Source organism: Canis lupus, chromosome 17 (genome assembly GCF_003254725.2).
Source record: "Canis lupus dingo isolate Sandy chromosome 17, ASM325472v2, whole genome shotgun sequence".
NCBI classification, from domain to species: domain Eukaryota; kingdom Metazoa; phylum Chordata; class Mammalia; order Carnivora; family Canidae; genus Canis; species Canis lupus.
In genome coordinates, this window is record NC_064259.1 from 36,434,225 (window position 1) to 36,460,548 (window position 26,324).

The 26,324-nt window shown below is 43.4% G+C and overlaps 1 protein-coding gene across 1 annotated transcript in view; it reads left to right on the forward strand.

Moving 5' to 3' along the window:
• MERTK (MER proto-oncogene, tyrosine kinase) overlaps window positions 1-26,324 on the forward strand; it is a 111,274-nt gene that overhangs the window by 10,101 nt on the left and 74,849 nt on the right. The window contains exon 2 of the mRNA XM_025453956.3: window positions 18,637-19,048. Coding sequence (XP_025309741.3) covers window positions 18,637-19,048 — 412 coding nt within the window. The remainder of the gene's footprint in view (window positions 1-18,636; window positions 19,049-26,324) is intronic.

Below are 26,324 nucleotides of genomic sequence, written 5' to 3' on the forward strand. Positions count from 1 at the left end.
GGATGTATGTCAGTGGGTGGTATGCTTGCAGGATGACTGACAACATATATCTTGGGGTAGAGACAAAGAAGTTTCCAAAGGAATTTTCATAAAGTAGACTCACAGGATCCTGGGGGAGTCAGGACAATGTCAAGCCAAGATTGCCTTTTGCCAAAGCGTCAACATCAGGCAGCTGAGCTCCCTGAGGAAGGTCCCTCTGCTTGTTTTAAGGACTTGTCAGTAGGCTGTAAGTAGTGAGGAAATATTTTTTCTTTTGCCTTTGTTTCCCACATCATTGCCATGAGCATTCTTGTTTGTAATCTTTCCCTTATAGAGATTTATTTGCTATAATAAAATGCACAGATTTTAAGTGTCGAGTTTGATGAGTTTTGACAACTAGGTGTCAAAACCACTACTCAAGTTAAGATGGCCATCAACTTGCATGTGTGTCTGACTGTGGGTAGACATGTATGAGTCTTTAAGGGTAGAAATGCTAAGTTATAGGTTGTATTGCAATTTCATCCTCATCAAAAATTGCCAAACTGACATTAGAGAAAAGCATTCATACTGTACATCCTCTAGGTACATTATTGCCATGTAAGATCTCAACTGAGGCATCCCTCAAGTATACTCTAGATAGGTCTGGTAATGCTGCTCAGGACTGGTTGTAGGCAGTCTGCAAAGCAGGCTAGACCATCTAAGCAGCACCCACTGGCCTTCCAGGCTCACCACCCAGAGCCGCCCCCCTGAATGTCCCACCCGCCCTTTGCCTGACACAAAGCACACTGGAGCCCCGTTCTGCCCAGCCCTCAGAACTAACCTCAAGTAGAGGCTTAGGAGCTGGGGCCTGAATGTGACTGGAGAGGTGAGGGTAAGTGTGACTGGGAGGAGTCCCTTCACCCCTTCCCGCCTGTGATGATCTGTGCAAGTTGCTTAGCACCTGTGAGCCTCAGGCTCCTCACTAGAACTAGGGGCAATGATACTCCCTGCCTAGGATCAGAGAAGATCGTGCAGGTAGAAAGGCTGGCAGAGTGTGAGCGCAGGCAAATAATACAGATGCTATGGCTTTTGCCTTAAACATAGTTGGATTTTTAAAATAACACTTAAAAAAAAAAAGACTTATTTATTTATTCATGAGAACACACACACACACACACACACACACACACACACACACACACAGAGGCAGAGACACAGAGGCAGAGGGAGAAGCAGGCTCCATGCAGGGAGCCCGATGTGGGACTCGATCCCAGGTCTCCAGGATCACGCCCTGGGCTGAAGGCGGCGCTAAACCGCTGAGCCACCCGGGCTGCCCTAAGATAACACTTTTGAGATAATTTTAGATTCTCATGCTGTTTCTAATAAATAATATGGAGAAGCCCCTGTGTATCTTTCCCCTAGTTTCCGCCAAAGGGTAATATCTTAGGAAACTGTAGTACAGTATGGCAGCCAGATACTGACTTGGATACACTCCACCAACACAGGATTCCCTCATGGTGCCCTTTCAGAGCCTACTCCTATCCCTCTGCCCTCTCACCTCCTTAACCCCTGGCAATCACTAATCGGTTTTCCATTTCTGTAACTTTGTCATTTCAAAAATGCTATATAAATGGAATAATACTGTATTTTCCATTTGCTGCCATGACAAATTACCACCAATTTAGTTGCTCAAAACAACAAAATATCCTGTCTTACAGTTCAGTAAGTCGGAAGTCTGACATGGGTCTCACTGGGGCTAAATCAGGGTGACAGGGCTCCTGAGTGGTTCAGTGGCTGAGTGTCTGCCTTTGGCTCAGTCATGGCCCTGGGATCAAGTCCCACATCGGGCTTCCCACAGGGAGTCTGCTTCTCCCTCCACCTATGTCTCTGCCTCTCTCTCTCTCATGAATAAATAAATAAAATCGTTAAAAAATCCAATCAGGGTGACAGCGGGGCATCCTTCCTTTCTGCGACTTGTAGGGAGAGTCTGTGTCGTTGCCGTTTCTAACTTTAGAGGCCATCCATAGTCCTTGACTCCTGGCCCCTTTCTCCATCCTCAAAGCCAGCAAGCATGGATTGTGTCCTTCTGGCATTTTAACACTGACACTAGGTCTTCTGCCTCCTTTTCTACTTTGTGGGCCCTTGAGATTACGCATTCCTGACAGCATTTGGTGATACCACTGTTGATCATCGTAGCCATCCTGACAGGTATGAAGTGATACCACACTGTGGTTTTAATTTGAATTTCCCTGATGGTTTACGGTGTTGAACACATTTTCGTGTGCATATTTGTCATCCATATATACTCTTTGGTGAAACATTTCTTCATGTTTTTACCCTTTTCTAATTGGGTTGTTGGTTTCTTACTGAGTTTTGAGGGTTCTTTAATAATCTAGATACTAGTGCTTTGTCAGATAGGTGGTTTGCAAATAACTTCTCCAAGTCTGTGGTTTTGGGGTTTTTTCCTTCTTAATGGGGTCTTTTGTAAAGCAGACATTTTTAGTTTTGATGAAATTCAATCTATCAAATTTTCTTTTTATGAATCATACTTTTCAGTGGCAAGTGTAAGACTCTCTGCCTAGCTCTAGATCTTGAAGATTTTCTTTTTTTCCTAAAAGTTTTATAGTTTTACATTTATATTTATATCTGTAACCCATGTTTAGTTAATTTTTGAATAAAGTGTAAGACTTAGGTCAAGTTTAATTTTTTTTGTCTTTGAATATCCACTTGTTTTAGCATCATTTGTTTAAAAAGCTATCTTTCCTTCATTGAATTGCTTTTGACTTTTGCCAAAAAGTGTGGATCTGTTTCTAGTTCCCTTCTGTTCCAATCTGTCTCTACCTCTGCCAATACTATCCAGTTTGATTATTGTGCTATGTAATAAGTTTCAAAACTGGGGAGACTGATTCTTCCTATTTTATTCTTCTTTTTTCAAAATTGTTTTAGCTATTCTAGATCCTTTGCTTTTCCACACAAATTTTAGAAGTATATTGTTTTTATCTACAAAAAAATCTTCCTAGTATTTTAGGAATTGTATGTTAAATCTGTATGTGCTTTTTCTCTGACATCAAATATATAGTTTCGACAACAGCAAATTCTCCATTCTCCGACCTCAGCTGGGCATCTACAATTCAATTCAGTTCTAATACTAACTACCTAGAGTTAGTGTAGACCTCACAGGTTAGGAGTTCAATTTCATAAGACCACTACGCACTTCACACACCAGCTCAAATCAAGTGTCCAGACCACCCACACTTCTGTCCAGCTGACCACAAATTCAGGGGTGCCCATGCCATCCTTTCCCCTTCAGGTTTGGTAGTTCACTAGACCAGCTTAACTCAGGAAAGCACTATTCTTACAATTACAGCTTTATTATAAATGATACCTCTCAGGAATAGCCAAATGAAAGAGATATGTAGGGGAAGAGGTTCAGAGCCTCCATGCCTTCTTTGGGTGTACCACCCTCCCAGCACATTGATGTGTTTACTAACTCAGAAGCTCCCCAAACCTTGTTTGGGATTTTTACATGGGGTTTTATTACATGAGCATGATGAGCATGATTGTTTTTAAATCATTGGCCATTAGTGACTAAACTCAATTTCCAGCCCCTCCCTCCTACCTTGAGGTTGGGTGTGGGTCAGAATATTCTAACCCTCTAAATCCCATGTTTTTCTGATGACCAGCTCCATCCTGAAGCATTCAGTGGCCCCAACCTAAGTCATCTTATTAGCGTGAACTCAGACATGTTCCAAAGGTGCTCTCACTCAGGAAATTTTTTTTTTTAAGATTTTATTTATTCATGAGAGACACAGAGAGTGAGAGGCAGAGACACAGGCAGAGTGAGAAGCAGGCTCCATGCAGGGAGCCCGATGTGGGACTCGATCCCGGGTCTCCAGGATCACGCCCTGGGCTAAAGGCAGGCACTAAACCACTGAGCCATCCAGGCTGCCCTCACTCTGGGGCAATACTGGGGATTTTAGGAGCTCTGTGCCAGGACTGGGGACAAGGACCAGTTAAATGTATTTTTATTATACTACAATCTGTATATCACTTTGAGGAGAATCGATTCATACTCCATTTATTTAGATCTTCTTTTATTTCGCCTATCAGTGCTTTGTAGTTTTCAGGATATGAGTTCTGTATGTGCTTTGTTAGATTTTTACCTAAGTATTTCATTATTTGGGAGTGATTATAAATGGTATTATATTTTTAATTTTGATGTTTATATATTCATGACTTAGTATATAGAAATAAAATAACTTTTGTGTATTTATCTTGTATTCTGTGACCTTGATGAAATCAGTTATTAGTTCTAAGGATATTTTTTATGGATTCTGTGGGATTTGCTATGTAGACTGTCGTATCTGTAAATAGTGACTGTTATTTCTTCCTTTCTGATGCTTTTTTATTTCTTTTTCTTGCTTTACCGAAAAGTTCTTGGCTAGAACTTTGAGTACTATGTTGACTAAGACTGGGGAATACAGGAACACCTGGATGGCTCAGTTGGTTAAGCATCCAACTCTTGATCTCAGCTCAGGGCTTGATTTCAGGGTGGTGAGTTCAAGCCTTGTGTTGGGTTCCATGCTGAGCATGGAATCTACTTAAAAACAAATTAAGGGGGACCCCTGGGTGGCGCAGGGGTTTGGCGCCTGCCTTTGGCCCAGGGCGCGATCCTGGAGACCCGGGATCGAGTCCCGCATCAGGCTCCCGGTGCATGGAGCCTGCTTCTCCCTCTGCCTGTGTCTCTGCCTCTCTCTCTCTCTGTAACTGTCATAAATAAAAAAAAAAAAAAAAAAATTTTAAATTAAACCAAAAAAAAACAAATTAAGAATGGGGAAAGCAGACATTTTTGCTTTGTTTTTAATCTAAGAGGAAAAGAATGAACTTTTTTTTACCACAAAATAAAATGATAGCTATTGGTTTTTTGTAGATGCTCAAGTTGAGCAAGCTCTCTTCTCTTCCTATTTTCTTAAAAACTGTGGATGGTTGTTGGACTTTGTTAAATGATTGATCTGATTATATGACTTTTTTTTTTCTTTAGCCTGTTAATATGGTCGATGACATTGATTGATTTTCATATATTGAAACTTTCTACCATGGAATAAATTCCACTTGATCTTGGTATATAATTCTCTTTATATATTCTGAATTCCATTTGCTGATATTTTGTTAAGGAGCTTTTGCATCTATATTCATGAAGGATATTGATCTCTACTTTTTTTCTGTACTGTGTTTGTCTAGATTTGGTATCAGGACAACACCAGTTTTGTAAAATATATTGGCTTTTGTCCTCTCCTCTTCTAGTTTCTGGAAGATACTATGCATTTGGTGTAATTATCCAGTGAAACCATTTGGGCCTGGTAATTTGTTTTGGGGGGAATTTTTTAGACTATGAATTTAATATTCTTTATAGTTATAGGTATATTCAAATTATCTGTTTCATGTTGGGTGAATTGTAGTAGTTTGTTTCTTTCGTGGATTTAGTCCATTTCCTTTATACTGTCAAAATTGTGTGTAGAGTTCTTCATAGCATTTAATTATTACCCTTTTGATATCTGTACAGTGAATAGTAATATTTCATGTTTCATTCCTGATATTACTGATTTGTGTCTTTTTTTCTTTGCTAGAGATTTGTCAATTTCATTGGTTTTTTTTTTAAGATTTATTTATTTATTTATTTATTTATTTATTTATTTATTTATTATAGACACACAGAGAGAGAGAGAGACAGAGACAGAGACACAGGAGGAGGGAGAAGCAGTCTCCATGCCGAGAGCCTGACGTGGGACTCGATCCTGGGACTCCAGGATCATGCCCCGGGCCAAAGGCAGGTGCTAAACCGCTGAGCCACCCAGGGATCCCCTTCATTGGTCTTTTTAAACCAGTTCTTTGTTTCACTGATTTTCTCTGTTGCTTTTCTTTTTTGCAATTTCATTTCTTATAAATATATTATTTTTTGTTTTGCTCTCCTTTGTCTGTGTTCTGAGCTTAGGTTACTGAATAAATTTTCCCCTCAGCACTGTATTATGTCACACAACTTTTGATATATCTTCATTTTCATTCAGTTCTATATATATATTTTTATTTCCCTTGAGACATCCTCTTTGATCCAGAAATTATATAGAAGTTTCGTTTGCAAGTATTTGGAGAATTTCCTGTTACTTTTCTGTTATTTCTAATTATTTCCATTGTGGTCAAAGAACACAAACTGTGTGATTTTAATTCTTTTAAATTTCTTGAGAGTTGCTTTATGGCCCAGGGTATAGTTTATCTTGGTTTATATCCCATCGTCATTTGGAAAGAATGTGGATTCTGGTGTTGTTGGGTGGAATGTTCTATAAATGTGGACTAGATTCTTTCCATTGGCAGTGTCACCAAGTTCTTCTATAGTTGTATTTTTTGCCTCATTTCTCTGGAGAGAAAGAGAGATGGTGAAATCTCCAACTACAGTATTGATTTATTTCTCCTTTCAGTTATATCAGTTTTTGCTTCACATATTTTGCAGCTCTTTGCTTTGGTACACATTCATTTAAGACTGCTATGTCTTGGTAGATTGAGTCTTTTATCATTATATAATTTGCCTTTCTGTCTCTGGTAATTTTCTTTGCTTTGAATTCTACTTTATCTGATATCAGTGTAGCTATCCTGCTTTCTTTTGATTAATGGTTGCATGATGTATCATTTTCTGTCTTCTGCATTCAACTTGCCTATATCATTATACTTGCCATGGATTTCTTATAAACAGCAGACAGCTGAGTAATGTGGTTTTTCAAAAAATTTTATCCATTTATTAGAGAGGGAGAGACAGAGAGAGAACAAGCTGGGAGAGGAGGGGCAGAGGGCAAGGGAGAAGCAAACTCCCCACCGAGCAGGGAGCCCAATGCAGGGTTCTATCCCAGGACCCTAAGATCATGACCCAAGCTGAAGGTAGACGCTTAACTGACTGAGCCACCCGGCACCCCTGGGTAATTAATTAATTAATTAATTTATTTATTTATTTATTTTCCCTGGGTAATTTTTTAATCAACTGTGCCAATCTTGGCCTTTTAATATACTTAGATCATTTAAATTTAACATAATTATTGATATTGATATTATTAGGCATTGCTGTTTCACCAGTTCAAGGTAATTATAAAATCCCTATCTCCTTTTAAGTTTCTTTACTTCTCTCTTTAAAACATAATTATCTTAAATATTTCTTCTTCATATATAGAACTATAGCAGAATAGCTGACGGTGTTCTAATTTTTCTTCAACTATCAGGCATAATTTAGAAAACTCAAGAGGAGGAAAGTCTATTGTATTAACCAATATTTTTGCTTTCTGTGTTTTTCCCTCCCTTCCAATGATTCAGGTTTCCTTCTTTTATTGTTTTCCTTCTGTTCAGAGAATTTTCTCTAGCTATTTTTTAAGAGTATGTCTGCTGATGACAAATTCTTACTTTTCTTTCATCTGGAATATTTTGGTTTCCCCTCATTTCTGACAAATTCTAAGTTGAGAGTTCTTTTCTTTTAGCACTTATGCAATGTGCCACTTCCTTCTGTCCTCCATGGTTCCTGATGTGAAGTATACTGCCATTTGGATTGTTTTTCCCCTGTAGGTCAGGCATCATCTCTCTCTCTCAATGCTTTGAAAAAAGTCTTCTTTGTCTTTACTATTCAGAAGTTTGACTATGATGTATCTTGGTGTGGATATTTTTTGGGTTTATCCTACGTTAGGTTCACTCAGATGTTTGATTTGTAAGTTTATATTTTTCTCAGGCTTAGGAAGTTTTCAGCGTTATTTCTTCAAGTGCTTTTTCATTCTTTTTTTTTTTTAATTTTTATTTATTTATGATAGTCACAGAGAGAGAGAGAGAGGCAGAGACACAGGCAGAGGGAGAAGCAGGCTCCATGCACCAGGAGCCCGATGTGGGATTCGATCCCGGGTCTCCAGGATCGCGCCCTGAGCCAAAGGCAGGCACCAAACCGCTGCGCCACCCAGGGATCCCTGCTTTTTCATTCTTGCTCTCTTCTTTCTTCTCTCCTTTTGGGACTCTGTTAATACAAATGTTAGATCTTTGGTAATAGTCCCATAGGTTCCAGAATCTGTTCATTTTTTTTCTTAGTCTCTTTTCTCTCTGTTGTTCAGTTTGGATAATTTTTTATGGTTCTGTCTTCCAATTCACTGATTATTTTTTTTTCTTCTTTAACAGAAGCCCCCTCCCTTCTGTTATTGAGCCTACCCATTGAGTTTTTTATTTTGGTTATTGTATTTTAAAGTTCAAAAAGTTGCATTTTTAAAAATCTATATATTTGATTTCTTTACTGTGACTTTATATTTCTTTGCTGTGGCTTTCCATTTTTTCATGTGTTTCATGTTCATACTTGCTTATTGAAATATTTTTATGATTCATTTTTTAAAGCCTTTTTCAGGGACACCTGGGTGGCTCAGCAGTTGGGTGTCTGCCTTCGGCTCAGGTTGTGATCCCAGGATCCAGGATTTAGTCCCACATTGGACTCCTGCTTCTCCCTCTGCCTGTGTCTCTGCCTCTCTTTCTCCATATCTTTCATGAATAAATAAATACAAATCTTAAAAAAAAAAACCCAAAAAAACCTTTTTCAGATAATTCTTTTTCACTCGGTATTGGTATTTCATTCAGTTTGAGATCAAATTTTTTATTGAAACCTGACCTATGCGGTATTGTGTTATGAGACTCTGGCTCTTATTTTTTATCATTTATTATACTGGGTTTCCTCTCGACTGTTCTGGCTGGCTGGGGAACTATGCTGCCTCTTCACTGCCTGCTGGGGGTAGAATTCTGTTTTCCCTTCAGCCTCCATTGTCATCTGAGTGTGAGCTACTGCTGGTCAGAGGTGCGATGGGAGTTCTGGCTGTCCATTAGGTTTGCACTGATACCTCCTATCTGGGAGGGGCCTTATTACTTCCTAACTGTTCCCCACTGTACCTCCACTGATCCTAGGGGAAGAGGAGAGATGCCTTGCTGGCATCAGTGAATAGCCCGACTCTCTACTGGGCCTTCTCTGATACCACCCTAGTGGGGATGGGGAGGGATGCCTCGTTAATGCCGGATAGGAGTGGAAATCCAGGCTTCCCACATGGTTTTTACTAACATAATCCAGTGAGGCCCAGCTTTCTACTTGGACCTCTCTGATACCACCCGATGGAATAGTTGTGGCACCTCTTTTCAACCCAATAAGGGTGGAGGTCTAAGCTCCCCACTTGACCTTTGCTGGCATGGGTGGAGATGGGACCATATTTTTTTCTGGGTGGTTTACCTGGAGGAAAATAGTTTATTGTCTAAAAGCCTTTTGTCTTGATGGACTCTCCCTTTATTGGTCTTTTGGGGAAAAATGGGTTTTTGTTGGGGTTTTGTGTTGGTGTTTGTTTTGTTTTTTAGTAGTGGTCTTTGCCTGGTAACATTTCCAAATTGAGACATATGGAGCCGAAGGAAAACCCAGGGAATTCATCATGATGGTGCCTAGCATCCAGAAGTCCCCAGTTCAGATGCCTTCTCTCCACTTTTCAGAGTAGTTGTTGTTTGTTTGTTTAATGTTTGTTTCTGTTGTTTTTATTGTACTCAGTAGGAAGTGTAGGGAAAAGTATATCTGTTTTTGGACAGCCCACTGCCTTTAGAAAAGACTGACAAACTATTCTTGTTAGATGTTTGATGTTCCAGAAATAGACACATTTTAAAAGGAAGTAATTTTTTCTTTAGAAGAATGGCTTTTTATTTTTTTAAAGATGTTATTTATTTATTTGAGAGAGAGCACACGTGTGTGCAAGTGGGAGGAGGGGCAGGGGGAGACGAAGAGAGAGAATCCCAAGTAGACTCCAAGCTTCTGCAGAGCCCAACATGGGGCTCATCCCACTCCCTCTCCCCCAGATCACCACCCTAGCCAAAAGTCAAAAGTCTGACACTCAGCTGACTAAGCCATCCATGCGCCCCGATAAAGGCTTTTTATTAGTAGGCATTCAGGTATTGGTGGGCTGAAATGTATGTGTTGGGAGTGATATGATGGAGGAATTAAACTTGGGGACTGAGAGTCTCTCCTAGATCTCAGGAAAGCCACATCTGGCCCTTGGGGAGAACTAACCCCAGACACCCCAGAGCAAACTGCTCTACTCTGGCCAGAAAGTGTTCTTTCAGTGTTTCTGTAACACTTGATGTGCTGCCAAAGGGGAAAGAGAAGGAAAACCCTTAGTTAAGTAAACATATATTCATATTTCACTGCAAGAGGTTGAATGGTCTAAGTCAGCATAATTGGTCCCATATGTTCAGCATTGATGGTCCAGACATGACTAGTTGCACCTTTGAAACAAGACAGATGAGGTGTTTCTGTTATGAAAATCTTACGTGCCATTTATTGCATGTCTGTACATGCCAGGCACTGCATGGAGTTTTATGTGCAGCATTCTATGATCTCTGAAAGAAGGAGGTGTTATGTGTCTTACTTTACAAACAAGGAGACTGAGTCTCACTTGGACCAGTGACTTGTACAAGGTCTTCTGGCCTGAGTGGCTGAGCTGGGTGGGGATAAACCTTCCTTTTTTGACTCCAGAGTTCTTACACTTATCGTGCTCCCAAACCACAGGCATTCGAACCTGAGCCTTCTGGGTGGGGAAGGCTGGACTCTCAAGAGCTCCCTTACCCAAGGCAATTTGGGCTACTGGATTCATTCCCTAGACCAGGTGGTCTAACCCTGGCTATGCATTAGAATCGCGAGAAGATATGTTTTTTTAAGTCCTGATACCCAAAGTGCACCCCTGACCAATAAACTTGGGTGCAGCTTTGGGTGAAAAGTAGCCATGGTGTTAAAAAAAAAAAAAAAGCCATTTAACACCTTTCTTGGAGAGTCTGATATCTGCTAGTTTTGAAGGCATGCTGGAGAGTTAGAAGATGATGATGAAGAATCACAGTCAGATTCTGGAACTCTTTTCTGGCTGAATTGGTGTTCCTTTACAGAAAAAACTTAAGGGTTGCCGTCTGCTTGGGAAGCTTCTTTTGCAAAGGACTTCTACCAAGAAAAAGTTAAACGCCCAAGTCACAAAGTGGGGTACAGGCTGAAGGATTTCATGAGGGCCTTGGGACTTCACTGCTGAAATGTGTGCACAAGGGGGAAAGGCACAGGTAGGCTCTGTCTTTTTTTCTTTTAAAGATATTATTTATTTATTTATTTGACAGAGAGCACATACAGAGGCAGGGGGAGCTGCAGGGAGAGGGAGAAGCAGGCTCTGCACAGAGCAGGCAGCCTGATGTGGGGCCCCCTGGGATCATGCCCTGAGGGACTGAGCCACCCAGGCATCCCTGCTTTTTTTTCTTAAGCCAAAAAAAAACAAAATACCAGGGGAAGTGGGGAAGTGATCCTGGTTATTATCATCATTGTTGCTTAAAGGTCTGAGCCCCTTTACACCCTCAGGGCTCAGAGAAGTTGAATAGCTTGACTTGCTAGGGTCCCTGTTTGCCCCTCCAGACCCATCCCAGGAGGCCAGCCTGTGGGAGGGCAACAATGAATTGACTCCTGGCACTGTGGCTGCCCCTGGTTTGGGCTAAAATGGATACTGTGATGTATATTTGACTGAGTATATCCCTGTGTACTGGCACAGTTGTTACGTATCTGAAATTCAAGTGTAACTGGAACGTCTTGTTTTTTAGCTGGCAACCCTATGCCTCGTTGGGGGCATGTGGAAAATCTGATCTACCAACAACCATGTTTTATACCTGACTTTGGTTTCTTCCCTCTGTGCAGGCATGTCAGTGGGGTTTTGCTGCACTCTCTCTTTTCTGCTGCCATGCCACAGCTGTGACCCCTCCATGCAGAAGCAGCCAGACCATACATTCCCCTTGCTTCCCAAAGCTCCTGCCAGGCCCATTCTATCCCCGTCAGCTACTTGGTTTCTGCTAGCAGGGCTTTGTTACCGTTGGTACAAACGGGACTGTTCAGGAGTCAGTTTCATCCCATGAATGGTCCTTTTTTCTGTGTCACTTTTCTCAAGTGGTGGTGTGCATTCACTCGAGGGAAGTTAATGTTTACCATTTACAATCTGGGGACAATTGAGTCAAGTGATCTCAGAGTAAAGGTTTTAAATTCTTCTCTCATTAAGTATTGTTGCTACTTCTTTATCAGTTGAGAAACCTTCATGTTTACATAAAATGAAACAAAAACTAAAGTCACAAGTTTCTGTTTGTTCTGGGTTTGGCCTCCGCCAGCCTTAGGGATAAAGAAGGAGAGCCCTTAAACTAGATGACAGGGGGGATCCCTGGGTGGCGCAAGGTTTGGCGCCTGCCTTTGGCCCAGGGCGCGATCCTGGAGACCCGGGATCGAGTCCCACGTCAGGCTCCCGGTGCATGGAGCCTGCTTCTCCCTCTGCCTATGTCTCTGCCTCTCTCTCTCTCTGTGTGACTATCATAAAAAAAAAAAATAAATAAAATAAAATAAACAAACAAACAAACAAAAAACTAGATGACAGGGAAGCTGCCCAGGCCATGATTCAAATAGCAGCCAGAATGATGGGGATGGGGGAAGGGAGGCAGTCCTGGTACAGCCCTTTCTCTTGGAGGGGGACACAGGGCACTGCAGGGGAAGGGAAGGGATATGGGCTCCAAAAGCCTTCTTGTAAACTGCAGACCCACCCCTGAAGGAGGCCTTACCTCCAACTGCAGGGGGACCACTTGATAGTAAAGCCCACAGCAGACAGGTCGAAAGGAGACCCTTAGCTCCTGGGCAAAGGGCATCCTCCCCTCTGTTTGTTGCTGCTTCCCTGGGCTACATATGCTTTGCAGGTGGGAAGCAAAGAACACAGAGGAGTTCAGGGCTAACCCTCACTCTTGCATCCTCCCCTGGGCCTCCCAATTCTGAGGCTGAGCTTCAAAGAGCTCGCTTGACTCCTCTATTTTGTTGTTTGAGGAAGAGTAGAAAGAGTAGGGCAGTGGGTCCGACAGGCTGGCACTTCAGTCCTGCCCTTATTCCAATGCTCAGGCCAAGGCATTTCTGCTCTCCCTTTCCAGGCACCCAGGATTGTAGAGCAGATTGATGGCACCTGACACCCAAGGCAGGGTTGAATTAAATAGGGCTCGCCAACCCACACTCTTCCTCCTGTAGCACTGCCCCCCTGCCCAGTCCTCCTCCCATGGCTTGGAGGGCCTCCAGGGCCCAGGATGCTGCTCAGTGCTGGCATTCCACTCAGTACCCCTGGACCTGCAATAGTAGCAGCTTCTGCTTCTTTTATCCACCTTGGGCTGTGGTTCCAAGGTTTGGAGAAAAGGAAAGAAGCTCATGTTATGAAAGGGAGGCCACTCAGCCAGACAAAGATACCTTAGAGCCCAGAGCCTTCTGGCCATCACAAACCAAAAATTTATTTTCTCTTCTCATTCACGGGTGGCAATTATGTTGCTCCAATGTTGCTATTCCCCATGCATTGATTAAGATCTCTCTGATCAGTCCCGGTACTTATTCCTACAAGGCCTAGGCCTGGCTTCAGAAACCCTACTTCAGGTGGCCAACAGGCCCGGGTTCAAATGCAAGCCAATGACAACAATATCTACCAAAATCAGTAGAATGTGCTGGCAGACCCTGTACATCTGATCATGTCCTACCACGAAGGCACTCTTATCCTTGAAGGGGATCAGAGAGGTTAAAGAGCTTTTCTGAGGTCATGTGTCAGGCAGCAAGGGACTTTCCTGGGCAACCATGGCTTAATCACTAGCCCACCTGCCATCATACACACTTAGCAAGCACTCAGCCACTATTCATGGATTTAAAGATGAGATGTGCTAGTTGATCACACAGAAAGTCGCCTGTTCACTAGCATTCCCCAGCTGACCAATTTTGAGTCTAACAGACTAAGGTCCCTAAATGTCTGGCCTACTGTGGCTGTGTGTGGTTGGTAGGAGGTGCTGCTTCAGAGGCATGTCAACATCCCACCTCTGTCCCACTCCCAGCCTAGGAGTGACGCTCTCTCCCCTGCTCACCCTTCCGAACTCTGCCCACATCACACCCATTTATGAACACACTGCACATTAAATCCATGTCATGCATCCATCCTGCTGGGCTCAGAGGATGTCACCTCCAACTTTTGAGGAAGCTACAAATTTGTTCAGAAATATAAGGCAAACCTGCATGAAACAATGGACTGTATATCCAAACAATTTATTTTCCAGATGAATAAATATTTGCAAATCATGTTCCATAAGCCCATCCCTGTGCTTAGCACTGGAGGTCGATGACAGGAGCCACACTCCATCTATGAAACTGATGTTGGAGTCCGGTCAAGGGCTGGTGGTGATTAAGAATGCGCAGGGATGCTCCATCTTGCAGCTGCAGGGCTGGGTGGGACTGGGCCCCTGGGGTTGGCAGATGCAGCTGCGGGAACAGCTGGACAGCTACTCTCCCACCTGGGTGGGAGGCCATTTATCCAAGGCTGCTTAGTAGCAGTTACTTGTTTAAGGTTTGACTTCTCACTTTAGTGGCTTATCCACTCCACAGAAGGAAACAACCTTGAAAGGAGCGAAGGGGGGGGTCAAGTTTCTTGCGAATTCCACCCAAATTACAGCCAGAAGCAGCCCTCTTATCCGGGTGTGCTGTATAGAGGGTATTAAATTCCCATTTAGTCTCCCTCAGCTTTAATCATCTCTCACATTGATTGAACATTGTCTCCAGTGTTTCTCCATCCAGCAAGCCTTTTGCCATCATAAAGATGAGTTCTAGCATGTTAGGGAGAACGAGAAGGTTGGTTGTACAAGCATCCCTTGTTGGCCTGGTCTACTCCTCCTGCCATAACTCCCCCCAAATAATTTTAAAGCCGTCCACTTCTGCAAGGAAAAACAGGGGGAGGGGTTTCCATTGTACATGGAAGTAGTCAAACAGTGAAAAGTTAGCAGCTTAAAATGTAATCTCTGAATGGTCATTGGCAAGAAAACTGAACTGGAAGCAGCCTCCTGGCCTGTGTTTTAGCAACAACCAGAATTGTGACCACTCTGGAGAACTTTCCCATGTTCTGAGACTACATCTTTCCTAAATACTTCGTGTCAGATCAACCTTTCTGCCATGGGACCATGACGATGGCGAGGTCAGCCCCTCGCCTCTCCCCCATGTGTCCTGCTTCCTAGTCACTCTGCTGGTTAGGTCTCTGCTATCTTCCTGGCCGTTTCCCACCTCCTGGCCTCCTCCTTCCTGCTCATCTTGCTCTGGCTCAGCCGGATGTCAGTGCGGGGGGCGAGGGGGGCTGTCAAGTATGGCTCTGATCTCCTCCCTCCCGTGCTCAGAAACCTTCCAGGAATCCCTGCTGTCTCAGCCAGGATTCAGGGCTCTCCGCTGTCAGCCTGTATCCACTTGCTCTGTCACTTTAGTCCTAGCACAGGAGCGCCGCCCTACAGCTACATTCATGTTCCAAAACTATTAGGGCCTCCTTTTTCTCTTTTATTATTATTATTTATTATTTATTATTTATTATTTATCTACTAGGGCCCACCGCCCCTGCTCCTTGAAACCCTGTCCACACACCCCTCCTCTAATTCATGCCTTTACTTATTCATTTACACACTTATTTTGAGCGTCTTCTATGAACTGGCTATGGTGTGGATGTGAGACCTCTTGGGACTCTCGATCCAATAGAAGAGAAAGAACTGAATGAGGAATCACAAAAGATGTTACAAAAGGGAGGGCCCCAGCACCTAATTAGTTGAGGGGGGAGGGACCAGGGCAGGCCTCCCGGACCCTGTCAGTACAGCCCCCCACCCCAGTGAGCTGTGTTCCGTTTCCCCCTTTAACTCCTGGGACTCTCTGCTGCTCCTTTTCTGGGGCAAGTGCCTTTCTGTACCCCATCAGACTATTACAGCAAATCTTAGACCCAGGAGGTGCTGTGTAAATACTCATTGGGAAATGAATCATTGTGCCAACCCCTGGCAGTTCAACGCGGAGTTTAGCTATCTTTACAGCCATCCGTGGTGATTACAGGGTGGGTTTGCTGCTCCTGACATCATCTGAGTGGGTGGCCTTGCCTTTAGTTTCTTCAGTCAGCAGCTTGGCTCACCGAAAACTGAAGATCATACCCGACTGTAATCAAAGGTTATTTTGCAGAGTTCAGGTTACAAAACAGGTTTCCATTTTATATTTCCTGTGCTTCTATAAATATTTGAATTTTCCACTACCAACCTGGGTTACCTTTATAATTTGGCATTTTAAGACTTTTTTTTTTTTTTTTTTATGATAGTCACAGAGAGAGAGAGGCAGACACACAGGCAGAGGGAGAAGCAGGCTCCATGCACCGGGAGCCCGATGTGGGATTCAATCCCGGGTCTCCAGGATCGCGCCCTGGGCCAAAGGCAGGCGCCAAACCGCTGCGCCACCCAGGGATCCCTAATTTGGCATTTTAAATGTCGTTAAGTAAATTAAAGAAACCAAAGAATTATTTGCTTCTCCCACTCCACTTATTTGCCTTATATTTAAAGAAAAACAAAGTTACCTGGACATACCCCTGACTTCCAGTCCCATGGATGTCAATGAATAAGGACTATAGGTGATTTGAGAGACAAAGGTGAATTTTAAGTGCTTCGAAGTCTCAAGAAAAAGAGCGTTCTTGTGGAGGGTCTGAAGGCATGAAATAAAACAACCAGAGCATTCATAACCACAGGAAGTATCCCCAGATTCAGAGGAAGATGATGGAACTGGATGGGACCCAGGCAGAGCTTCACCGTTCCCTGCTAAGAGCACAGGTCCACACTTGGGCATAAGATTTGGCTGGCATGGGGGTGACAGGAGAGGCAGAGGCCCCTCTCTGCAGAGTCACCCTGACCTCCATTTCCTGGAATAAATGAGCACTCCCATCACAGCACACTCATCTGTCTGGATGGCTGGGCTCATGGCCAGCCTGTGGCTGACCCACATAGCCTCCCCCAAAGTATGCAGAGGGCCCCTGCTCTCCCACAACCATAGAGACCTTGAAGCAAGCTTTCTCCAGTTTCTTATAGTGAAATATCTTCCTTTCCCACCTGGCATTCACCCTGGAGGCAGTTCTCAAATGCGTCAACCTTGAGAGCCAACCTGGCATGAAAGAGTCACATGGAGAAGACTCCCTAATAGAAGCTATGACCTTCAATTGAGGAAGATGTGCAGCCCAGCGTGACTTGGCAGGAAGCCAGGCAAACAAATTCTCAGATCCTTCTTTCTGCTTTCAAATCTCCTGCTTATATATCCATTGGCCAAATAAGTGCTTGGTGGACTACTTATGCTAAAAATTATTAGTTGTTCATCTGAAATTCAAGCTTAACTGGGTGTCCTGTGTTCTTATTTGCTATATCTGGCACAACCCTAAACAGAGACACCCCCCTCCTCCACTCCTTGCACACACATACTCAGGAGCTCGGGAGGGTGTGACATCCTGAGTGTGGCAGAGGCACAGCTGTTGAGTGGAGATGGGCACCTCTTGGTACCCCCAGTCACTTACCCACAAAACGCCAGGCCTGTGTTTCTCCTCCCTCCCTCCCTCTGCCTGTCTCGACCACTTGTGGCCAGCGTGTTTGAATACATAACAACCAGCATAGAATGTATGCTCCAGAAGTACTATTAAAAAAACCAGAAGTACAACTATTGTGGGCCAATACTTTTAGAAATATTTGTGGGTCAGATGAAATCAACATTTCCAGGTCTATTTCAGCAGGCAAGCATTTTACTGGAAGCTCCAAGTTATTCTGTAGTTGGTGATATGAGTGATGGATTTTTTTCCCCCATACCTAGAGATGGATCATGTTGAGGTGCAAGAATTGTAAACTCCTGTCTTTATGACCAGTAGCAGCCTTTGCAAGGCCACTGGCCAAATGTGTGGCATAGTCTGTGACTGAGAACACAGTGAGAATAGTGATCTCAGGTGCTGTCATCTTCCTGACACGCTGTTGAGTTGGGGATGAAGGACTTCAAATGACTCACAATTTTAAAAAATGGGTGAAAGTAGTCGAAGGTGCAAACTTCCAGTTTTAAAATAAATAAGTCCTGGCTTGTAATGTACAGTATGGTGACTATAGTTAACAGTACTGTATTGTAAGAAAAAAATACCATATTGTATACTCTCTACCTAAGAGAGTAGGTCTTTAAAGTTATCATCACAAGAAAAAAAATTTTGTGACTATATGTTGTGATGGTAGTGAACTAGCTAACTAGATTATTATGATCATCATTTTGTAATGTATACAAATATCAAATCATTATTTGTATACCTGAGACTAATATAACATGTCAATTATATCTCAATTAAAAAAAAAAGAAAACAACTTTTAAGGGGGCACCTGGGTGGCTCAGTCGTTTAAGTTTCTGACTTGATTTCAGCTCAGGTCATGATCTCAGCCCCATGTTGGGCTACTTGAGATTTTTCTCCCTCTCTCTCCACCCCTACCCCCACCCCTGCTAGTGTTCACACACTTTCTCTCTCTCTAAAAAAAAGAAAAATTAAAAAAGAAAGATTTTTGATGGGGGGAGTTATATTTCTTAAACATTGTTTAGAAGGTAAGTGGACAGATGAATGAACTTGTGAATGAGAATATACATCCAGACATGTATGTTAAATATGTTTCACACAGGACACTGAGGATACCCCATTTCTCTCTCATCATGACCCTAGAGATTGGGAACCTACTGGAAAAACTCCATTATTTAAAAGGATAAAAATCCGTCATTCTGTTTTGCAGCTGTTGCAGAGGTGAGAGAAGAAACCATGCCTGACCTGCCATTGCCAGGAGGCCTGCAAGCTGACCGCACATCATTTTCCCTTCCTCACACCAGTGGGTACCAGGTGGAGCCTGCCTTGTTTTCACCAGCCCAGCCTGGAGGAGCCCATACAGAAAATGCAGCTCATCCTGGGGTGACCTCTGCTGGATTAAAGCTCCTACCGCCTCTTGCATTTAATCATACGATTGGCCACATAATACTTTCTGAACATAAAGATGTCAAATTTAATTGCTCCATCAATATACCTAACATGTACCAGGACATTGCAGTTATTTCCTGGTGGAAAGATGGGAAGGAGTTGCTTGGGGCACATCATGCAATTACTCAGTTTTATCCGGATGACGAAGTTACAGCAATAATTGCTTCCTTCAGGTACGTGCTCTTTCTTCCTTTTCTTTTTTAAGATTTTATTTATTTATTCATGAGAGACACAGAGAGAGAGAGAGAGGCAGAGACACAGGCAGAGGGAGAAGCAGGCTCCATGCAGGAAGCCCGACATGGGACTCGATCTCGGGACTCCAGGATCACGCCCTGGGCCGAAGGCAGGCGCCAAACCACTGAGCCACCCAGGGATCCCCTCTTCCTTTTCTTATTGTTGTTATGTTATTGCTGATTCAAAAGCAAAAGCCTCATAAGTTAAAAGACAGAGGCTTTTTTGTTTGTTTTCGGTGTTAGCAACTGCCCGGTGCATTTAGAGTGTAGATTAATAGCTGACTATATTGTTGATCTCTTTTACTCTGATCTTGGCCCCCCTGGGACTGTTGATTATCAGATGGGTTCCGGGGAATTACTTGCCACCCGACCTACAAGTCATATCAGGCCCGCTTTACTCAAGAGCCCTCCCAGTGAGTAGGAACAGTGTTTCTTACCTGTGAGGAGATATCTAAATCACCCCATGGGCATGGAGTTTTGAAAACATCCCCATCCCTTTCATTTGCTTTATCCCCCCTCGCCCACTTGTCCCCCCCAACACCCCTGGCTTCTGCAGATCATGGTGCTGAGATAGCCCTCATACCTGTTGGGGTGGGCAAGAGATGTAGAGTCCAAAGTCTGGGAAAAGGAGACAAACCTTCAGCCAATTGGGTCCCTGTCTCCATGTTCTACTTTGTTGTGGCAGGGGCCAGCTGAATGTGCTACGGGGGTGACAGGGCTAAGCCAAGTCAGCATGTATAGCTGGAAGAATCCATTGTCCCTGGGATTGAGTCATTGTATTTTCAGAGTACAGTAGACAGTGAGCCTGCTGCTGCTTCTCCCCCGTCCCTTTTTTATTCCTCTCCTCTTTAGCCAGGAGGGGTTTGGGTTTTTCGTTTTGTTTGTGTTTGAGTCAGAGCCTCCTTGAATGTACAACCGTAGAGTTCAGTGAGCCTGTGGTCATTAAAAGCTCAAAATGAGGTCAAAGCCATGCCATTGGAGCAAGTGCCTTCCCGAGTGGAGCCCTCTTTGGTCTGCTACGTTTTCACTTTCTCTGGCCTGATATTTGGGGCAGTCCCAGACAGTGTCATGTCTTTTGGTGAATCATTTTATGTTTCCTTTTCAGAAAACTGCCTCAGAGATACCACAAGGCTTACAACTCCAGTTAGAGTTTAGTGTGTCCACACTTCCACAAGATGCACGTGGTTTTTTTGATAGTTTTTTTTCCAAGATGTGGGCTTGGTTAGCATCAAAGCAAAGAACACAGCTTTCACATTTTCCATTGATTGGTTTAAACTCTGGCTGGGTCTCTCAGGCTGCCATTCTCAGCCAGTGGCTGAGACCACTCAGGAGATTGGACTACATTCTTTTCTGCATCAGCTACAAACCACAGAGGTATTACCGTGCTATAGACACAGCTTCTGATGAGAGAAGACCACCATTTAATAATAACCAAGGAGCAGTGTAAAGGTCTAAAGAGACAGACAGAAAGCTGGCACATTGGTCTCATCAGGTATCATTATGAGGAAAGCACTGCCTTGCTGTCTCTCTGGGCCTAGGAATCCTGGCCAGCAGTGAGACCATGGGTGAGCTGCCCCTCTTGCCCCAGGTGGGTTTGGGTCGGATGACCCACAGCTTCAAGTGTATTCTAGGGCTCATGAGATGATTTCAAAGAACCTAAATTGGAGAGTTTTTATTTTTTTTATTTTTTTTTTTAATTGGAGAGTTTTTAAACTTAGAGTAGATAGTGTTGTATCTTGGATATATGTCTTCAGAGTTCAGAATATGACCTGGATCCTATTTTTAGAACTTTAGAAAAATAAACTATATTTTTTCATGGATCCAGCTTCATTTTCAAAACTCATTCTGAAGGGGAAAAAATTCTTACTTGATCTCTAAACTAAGCGATAAAGCAAATTTAGTGCTCTGAATTCTTAGAAAAGGTGGACACTGCTGAATGGAGTAGCTTTGGAGACAAGTCCACCATTATAATATTCTTCAACTGTATTAAAGTCATGTTCAGATGACCCAGGAGCTATATGGTGATTCAGTGAAGTAAATTGTAGTGACTTAATCAAGATTATACATATTTCGGTAATTTCTTGACAGGAGAGTAAACACTCTACATTTGATATCTCTTAGATGAGGACCCTGAGGTTCCTGTGAGTAGGCTGACTATGACCAGGATCACTAGGGAGTAAGCTGTCACCCTTAAGCAGGGGGCTTGATTTGCACACCTGTAGTGTCCTTTCTTCCCACATCTCGTGGGTCCTAAAACAAGTCTACTCTGGTTCCCAGGAACAGTGAAGAGTCAAAAACTCTAGGCTTTTAATATATGGAATTTAATCAGGAATTCATTAGCCTGCAATTTTGTTGGAGTTGCCATTAATAATACCAGTATGGACTACGTGTATTTAAGGGAGTGTACAAAATGCCAATGTGTACATATTGGCAGGAATCAGAGCAATTATGGAGAGAAACACAAGGTATTTGGAGCTAGGTCACAGGACCATTTTTGTATGAGGTGTTATTATAAGAAAGGCTAGAATTTACATGAATTTTGAAAATGATGGGGTCTCCAGTTTGAGGCCCCCACACCGGTTTGTTTCAGTATACATCCTTTAAATATGAAGCAACTGTGAGTTGGTGGAGACTGCCAAGATTGTGGATGTGATTTAACTTTCTCAGTCTTTCTTGCTTCCACATTTCCTCTTCTATATCAGACCTCACACTTAAACTCCCAAACCCCCTGTTCTGAAAACAAGCATTGGTCAATTGTCTGGTCTCTGACCCTAAAACAAGACCTGTTTCTGGTTGAAGGTGTAAGTTAGGACATGTGCATCCTTAATGCAGTGGAGCTCTCCTCTCTTTTTTTTTTTTTAATTTTTATTTATTTATGATAGTCACACAGAGAGAGAGAGAGAGAGAGAGAGGCAGAGACACAGGCAGAGGGAGAAGCAGGCTCCATGCACCGGGAGCCCGACGTGGGATTCGATCCCGGGTCTCCAGGATCGCGCCCTGGGCCAAAGGCAGGCGCCAAACCGCTGCGCCACCCAGGGATCCCCGGAACTCTCCTCTCTTACTCCTTCCATTGCTTCCACCCCCTCTTTTCCATGGTGGTCCAACACTATCATGTTGCCCTCTCCCTTCCAAAGGAAGAAAAGACTGTGATGAAGTAATTTACACTAGGGAAAGCTTTCTTTCGCATTCACCAGTGACATCATTTTAGACCTAAGGAGTAGAGTTTTTTTTTTCCCAAATCACAACACAGGCAACTGCCCACCAGTGATAAAAATGGACAGCCTTGCTTGTGATGGTATTTGCGGGCAATCCATTACTTACTGGATGAACCACTACCTGCATGAACGTCGGGACATTGAGACAAGGAGGGTAGAGCTGGTCTGTACCCTCCTGCATGTGCCTGTGGGATAAAAGTGGAAGGGAGAACCAAAGGTCAGGTGCAGAAGTGCTAAGAGAGGGTTCATATGTTAAGGTGGTCTCTTCTTCAGATTATAGATTTGGCCTTGAATGATTGATTTAGGGGAGAAAACCTGGCATCAGGACTGAGGGGACATTTTTGCCACCCAGGAGCCAACTCATCTTTCAGTCAAATTTCAGCTTATTTAAACTGGGGATGGGCATCTGGGTTGCTCAGTGGTGGAGCATCTACCTTTGGCTCAGGTAGTGATCCTGGGGTCCTGGGATTGAGTCCTGAATTAGGCTCCCTGCTCCATGGGGAACCTGCTTTTCCCTTTACCTATGTCTCTGCCTTTCTCTCTCTGAGTCTCTCATGAATAAAATAAATAAAATCTTAAAAAAAAAAAAAAATAGGGCAGCCCCGGTGGCCCAGCAATTTAGCGCCACCTTCAGCCCGGGGTCTGATCCTGGAGACCTGGGATCGAGTCCCACGTCAGGCTCCCAGCACGGAGCCTGCTTCTCCCTCTGCCTGTTTCTCTCTCTCTCTCTCTCTCTCTCTCTCTCTCTGTCATGAATAAATAAATAAAATCTTTAAAAATAATAATAAACTGAGGGTGGGGGTGGATATGATAGAAGTTCATGTTCATTCAAGTACAAGTCCCACCTACTTGGGAAAGGCTGACGGAGATTTAACATCATGAGTGAGAGTGTTTCTAAAAGATTTTAGAAACTGCTTGGTCTTGATTCCTCCATGTATATATTTTAAAGTTATTTTTATAGTGATATATGTACTTTGTTAAATACTTAGAAAATACCAAATACCTGTAGAAAAACTGTGGTCCACAACGCCGAGAAAGCTTTTCCAAGCACATATAAATTGAATATTCCTGAAATGAAATTGCCATTTTATGACACAGATGATTACATATCTTGTTTCGTTCACTTAACATTAAGAATGTTTTCCTGTTTTATGAAAAGTCTTCAAAATATTTTGATGGCTGCCAGATGCCTCTGTAACCTGCTATTGTAAAACAGAAGCAAATATGGAAGAATGTAAATGATATTGTAAAGGGAAAACTTTTTAAAAATATTTTTATTTATTTCTTCATGAGAAATACAGAGAGAGAGAGGCAGAGACATAGGCAGAGGGAGAAGCAGGCTCCGTAGGGGGAGCCTGATGCAGGACTCGATCCCAGGACCCCGGAATTGAGACCTGAGCCAAAGGCAGATGTTCAACCACTGAGCCAAAGGCAGACAGTCAGTCACTGAGCCACCCAGGCATTCCTGTAAAGGGAAAACCTTAAAAATTATTTTCAAAATGCCAACATTGATCGGTGTGTACAAGGGAAGAAATAACTGATATGGTACTTCAAGTCCAGATGTCCTCTCGAGCTGGGTCCATTCTATGCTAATAATTCACATTTTTCCTCTTTCACTTGGACATCTATTATAGGTATAGGAAACGCTCCGTGTCTGCTAAGCTAATAGGTTGGAGTATTCTTTTTTTTTTTTTTAAGATTTTATTTATTTATTCATGAGAGACACAGAGAGAGAGAGGCAGAGACACAGGCAGAGGGAGAAGCAGGCTCCATGCAGAGAGCCTGACATGGGACTCCATCCCAGGTCCCCAGGATCACACCCTGGGCTGAAGGCGGCGCTAAACCTCTGAGCCACTGAGGCTGCCCGGATTAGAGTATTCTTAATTGATGGCTTGATACTGAAAATTGTGATTGATACTGAAAATGCACCTCCACCCTGCCTCCTACCCCACATTCCTGACCTAGTCCTGGATGGTGTGCAGCTTAGGCTGCATCTTCAGAGCTTATAGTTGTTCTCCTTTGCAGGACTTAAGTCACTAGGCTGGACCATCCGCTTGGCTCTCCAGTTGGTATTGTGCCTCATTTGTGCCAGATACCAACTTAAAACTATAGCTCATCCATTCATCCAGATCCTGGGATGCTGCATGAACAGGGGCCTTTCCCTGGAGTCTCTAAAAAGGGTTGTAATTTTGGGGATACACAGTTAGCTCTACGGTCTGGCACAGGACGTAAGGAACTCTGACGTAGGTGGAAACACTCGCTGGTCGGATAAAACATTCCAGGCAGGCACCAGCCATCAGACCAAAAGACTGGGGAGACCAACTCTCAAACAGAAACAAAAGCCGCTGTTCCTGTAGGCTGCCGGACTCTGCAGATTTAATTTATTGGCGTAACTTGTGGCAAAGGGAAAGGATTTGATCTGTTTTCTGTGTAGCCTCGGGATTCCCCATTGGGAATTAAATTCTAGCTTGATTGTCAGTAGTTAAAGCTGGAAGGACTTTATTGCTTTCTAAAACTTATAGTTCTCTAAATACATTTTTTCATTTTTAATTTTTTTATTGTGGTAAAATGTGCAGAGGATAAAATGTACTATTTAAAAAAAATTTTTTTAAAGACTTTATTTATTCATGAGAAACACAGAGAGGAGAGAGAGAGAGAGAGGCAGAGACACAGGCGGAGGGAGAAGCAGGCTCCATGCAGGGAGCCTGATGTGGGACTCGATCCTGGGACTCCAAGATCATGCCCTGGGCTGAAGGCGACGCTAAACCACTGAGCCACCCGGGCTGCCCAAAATGTACTATTTTAACCCTTTCCGGGTGTGCAATTCCGCAGCGTTAAGTCTATTCACATGATTGTACAGCCCTCACCACCATCCATTCCCAGAACGTTCTCCTCCTCCCAAAGGGAAACTCCTTGCCCATTGAACACTAACTCCTCATCCCCTTTTCCCCCTGACCTTTGGTGACCTCTATTCTACTTTGTAATGTTGACTTATCTAGGTACCTCCTATAAGGGGAATTGTGCAGTATTTGTGCCTTTTGTCTTTCTTTTAAGAAGGCTGTAGAACATAGCTGTTCCCGAAGAGCCATTCCTGAGTGCGGCAGTGGAGCTGGGCTAGGTCTGCGGGACGGGGAGGCTGAGAGTGTCTGCTGCCCGTCCTGGGGCTAACCCAGCTGGGGCTGCGCTAATGTGACTGGTTTTACAGCTGCGGCCCTGCAGCTCTGTCCAGGTGGTTCCTGTCTAGACGCGGTGGCTGAGTCCCTACAGTGGCTTTGGTTCTCCCTGGTTCAGATGTTTGTATTTGACCCAAATCTGACACGATTGTTATACCTTATTTAAAGCGATGCATACACAGGGTAAAATACTCCAACTGTTCAAAAATCCTCTTCCACTCCATCATCCAGCCCTTCCCCAGCAAGGAGCTGTGGTTATTCACTTCTTGGGTATCTGTCGGAGATATTCAATCCATATGAGTCGTGTGTGTGTGTGTGTGTGTGTGTGTGCGCGCGCGCGCTCATGTGTGCCTGGCCCCAGAGTTCATCTAATAAAATGTTAAAGCTCTGGTTAAATCAATACCCAGGATCCAATGTTTTTTGTGGCTGTGTAAATGCTATTTTCAGCTGAGTCATGTAGAAGGCTGCGCTTACATCTTACTTCTTCTTCTTCTGCTTTTGGATTTTCTTCAATTTAATAGCTTCCTCATTTGTTAGTCTGCTTAATTTTCTAAAAAGCATCTTAATTTTCTAAAAGCATCTCCTCGCAGAGTGATATTCTGAAATCAGGACTGATTTTTTTCCTGGGAGATGCCTGTCCCAGGATAGCTCAAGTCTGGGCACGCTTGCTCCCCAGCTACAGGGTACAGCTCAGTAATCTTTGCTCTCGTGCTGGGGGCCTTCATGGCATCTCTTTGCTCCAGGAGCCTGGGTTCCACATGCCTGGCCCCCAACACTGCCTTTTGGTGGTCACTCCTCCACTTTGGCATGGAGCCCACCCACCATCAG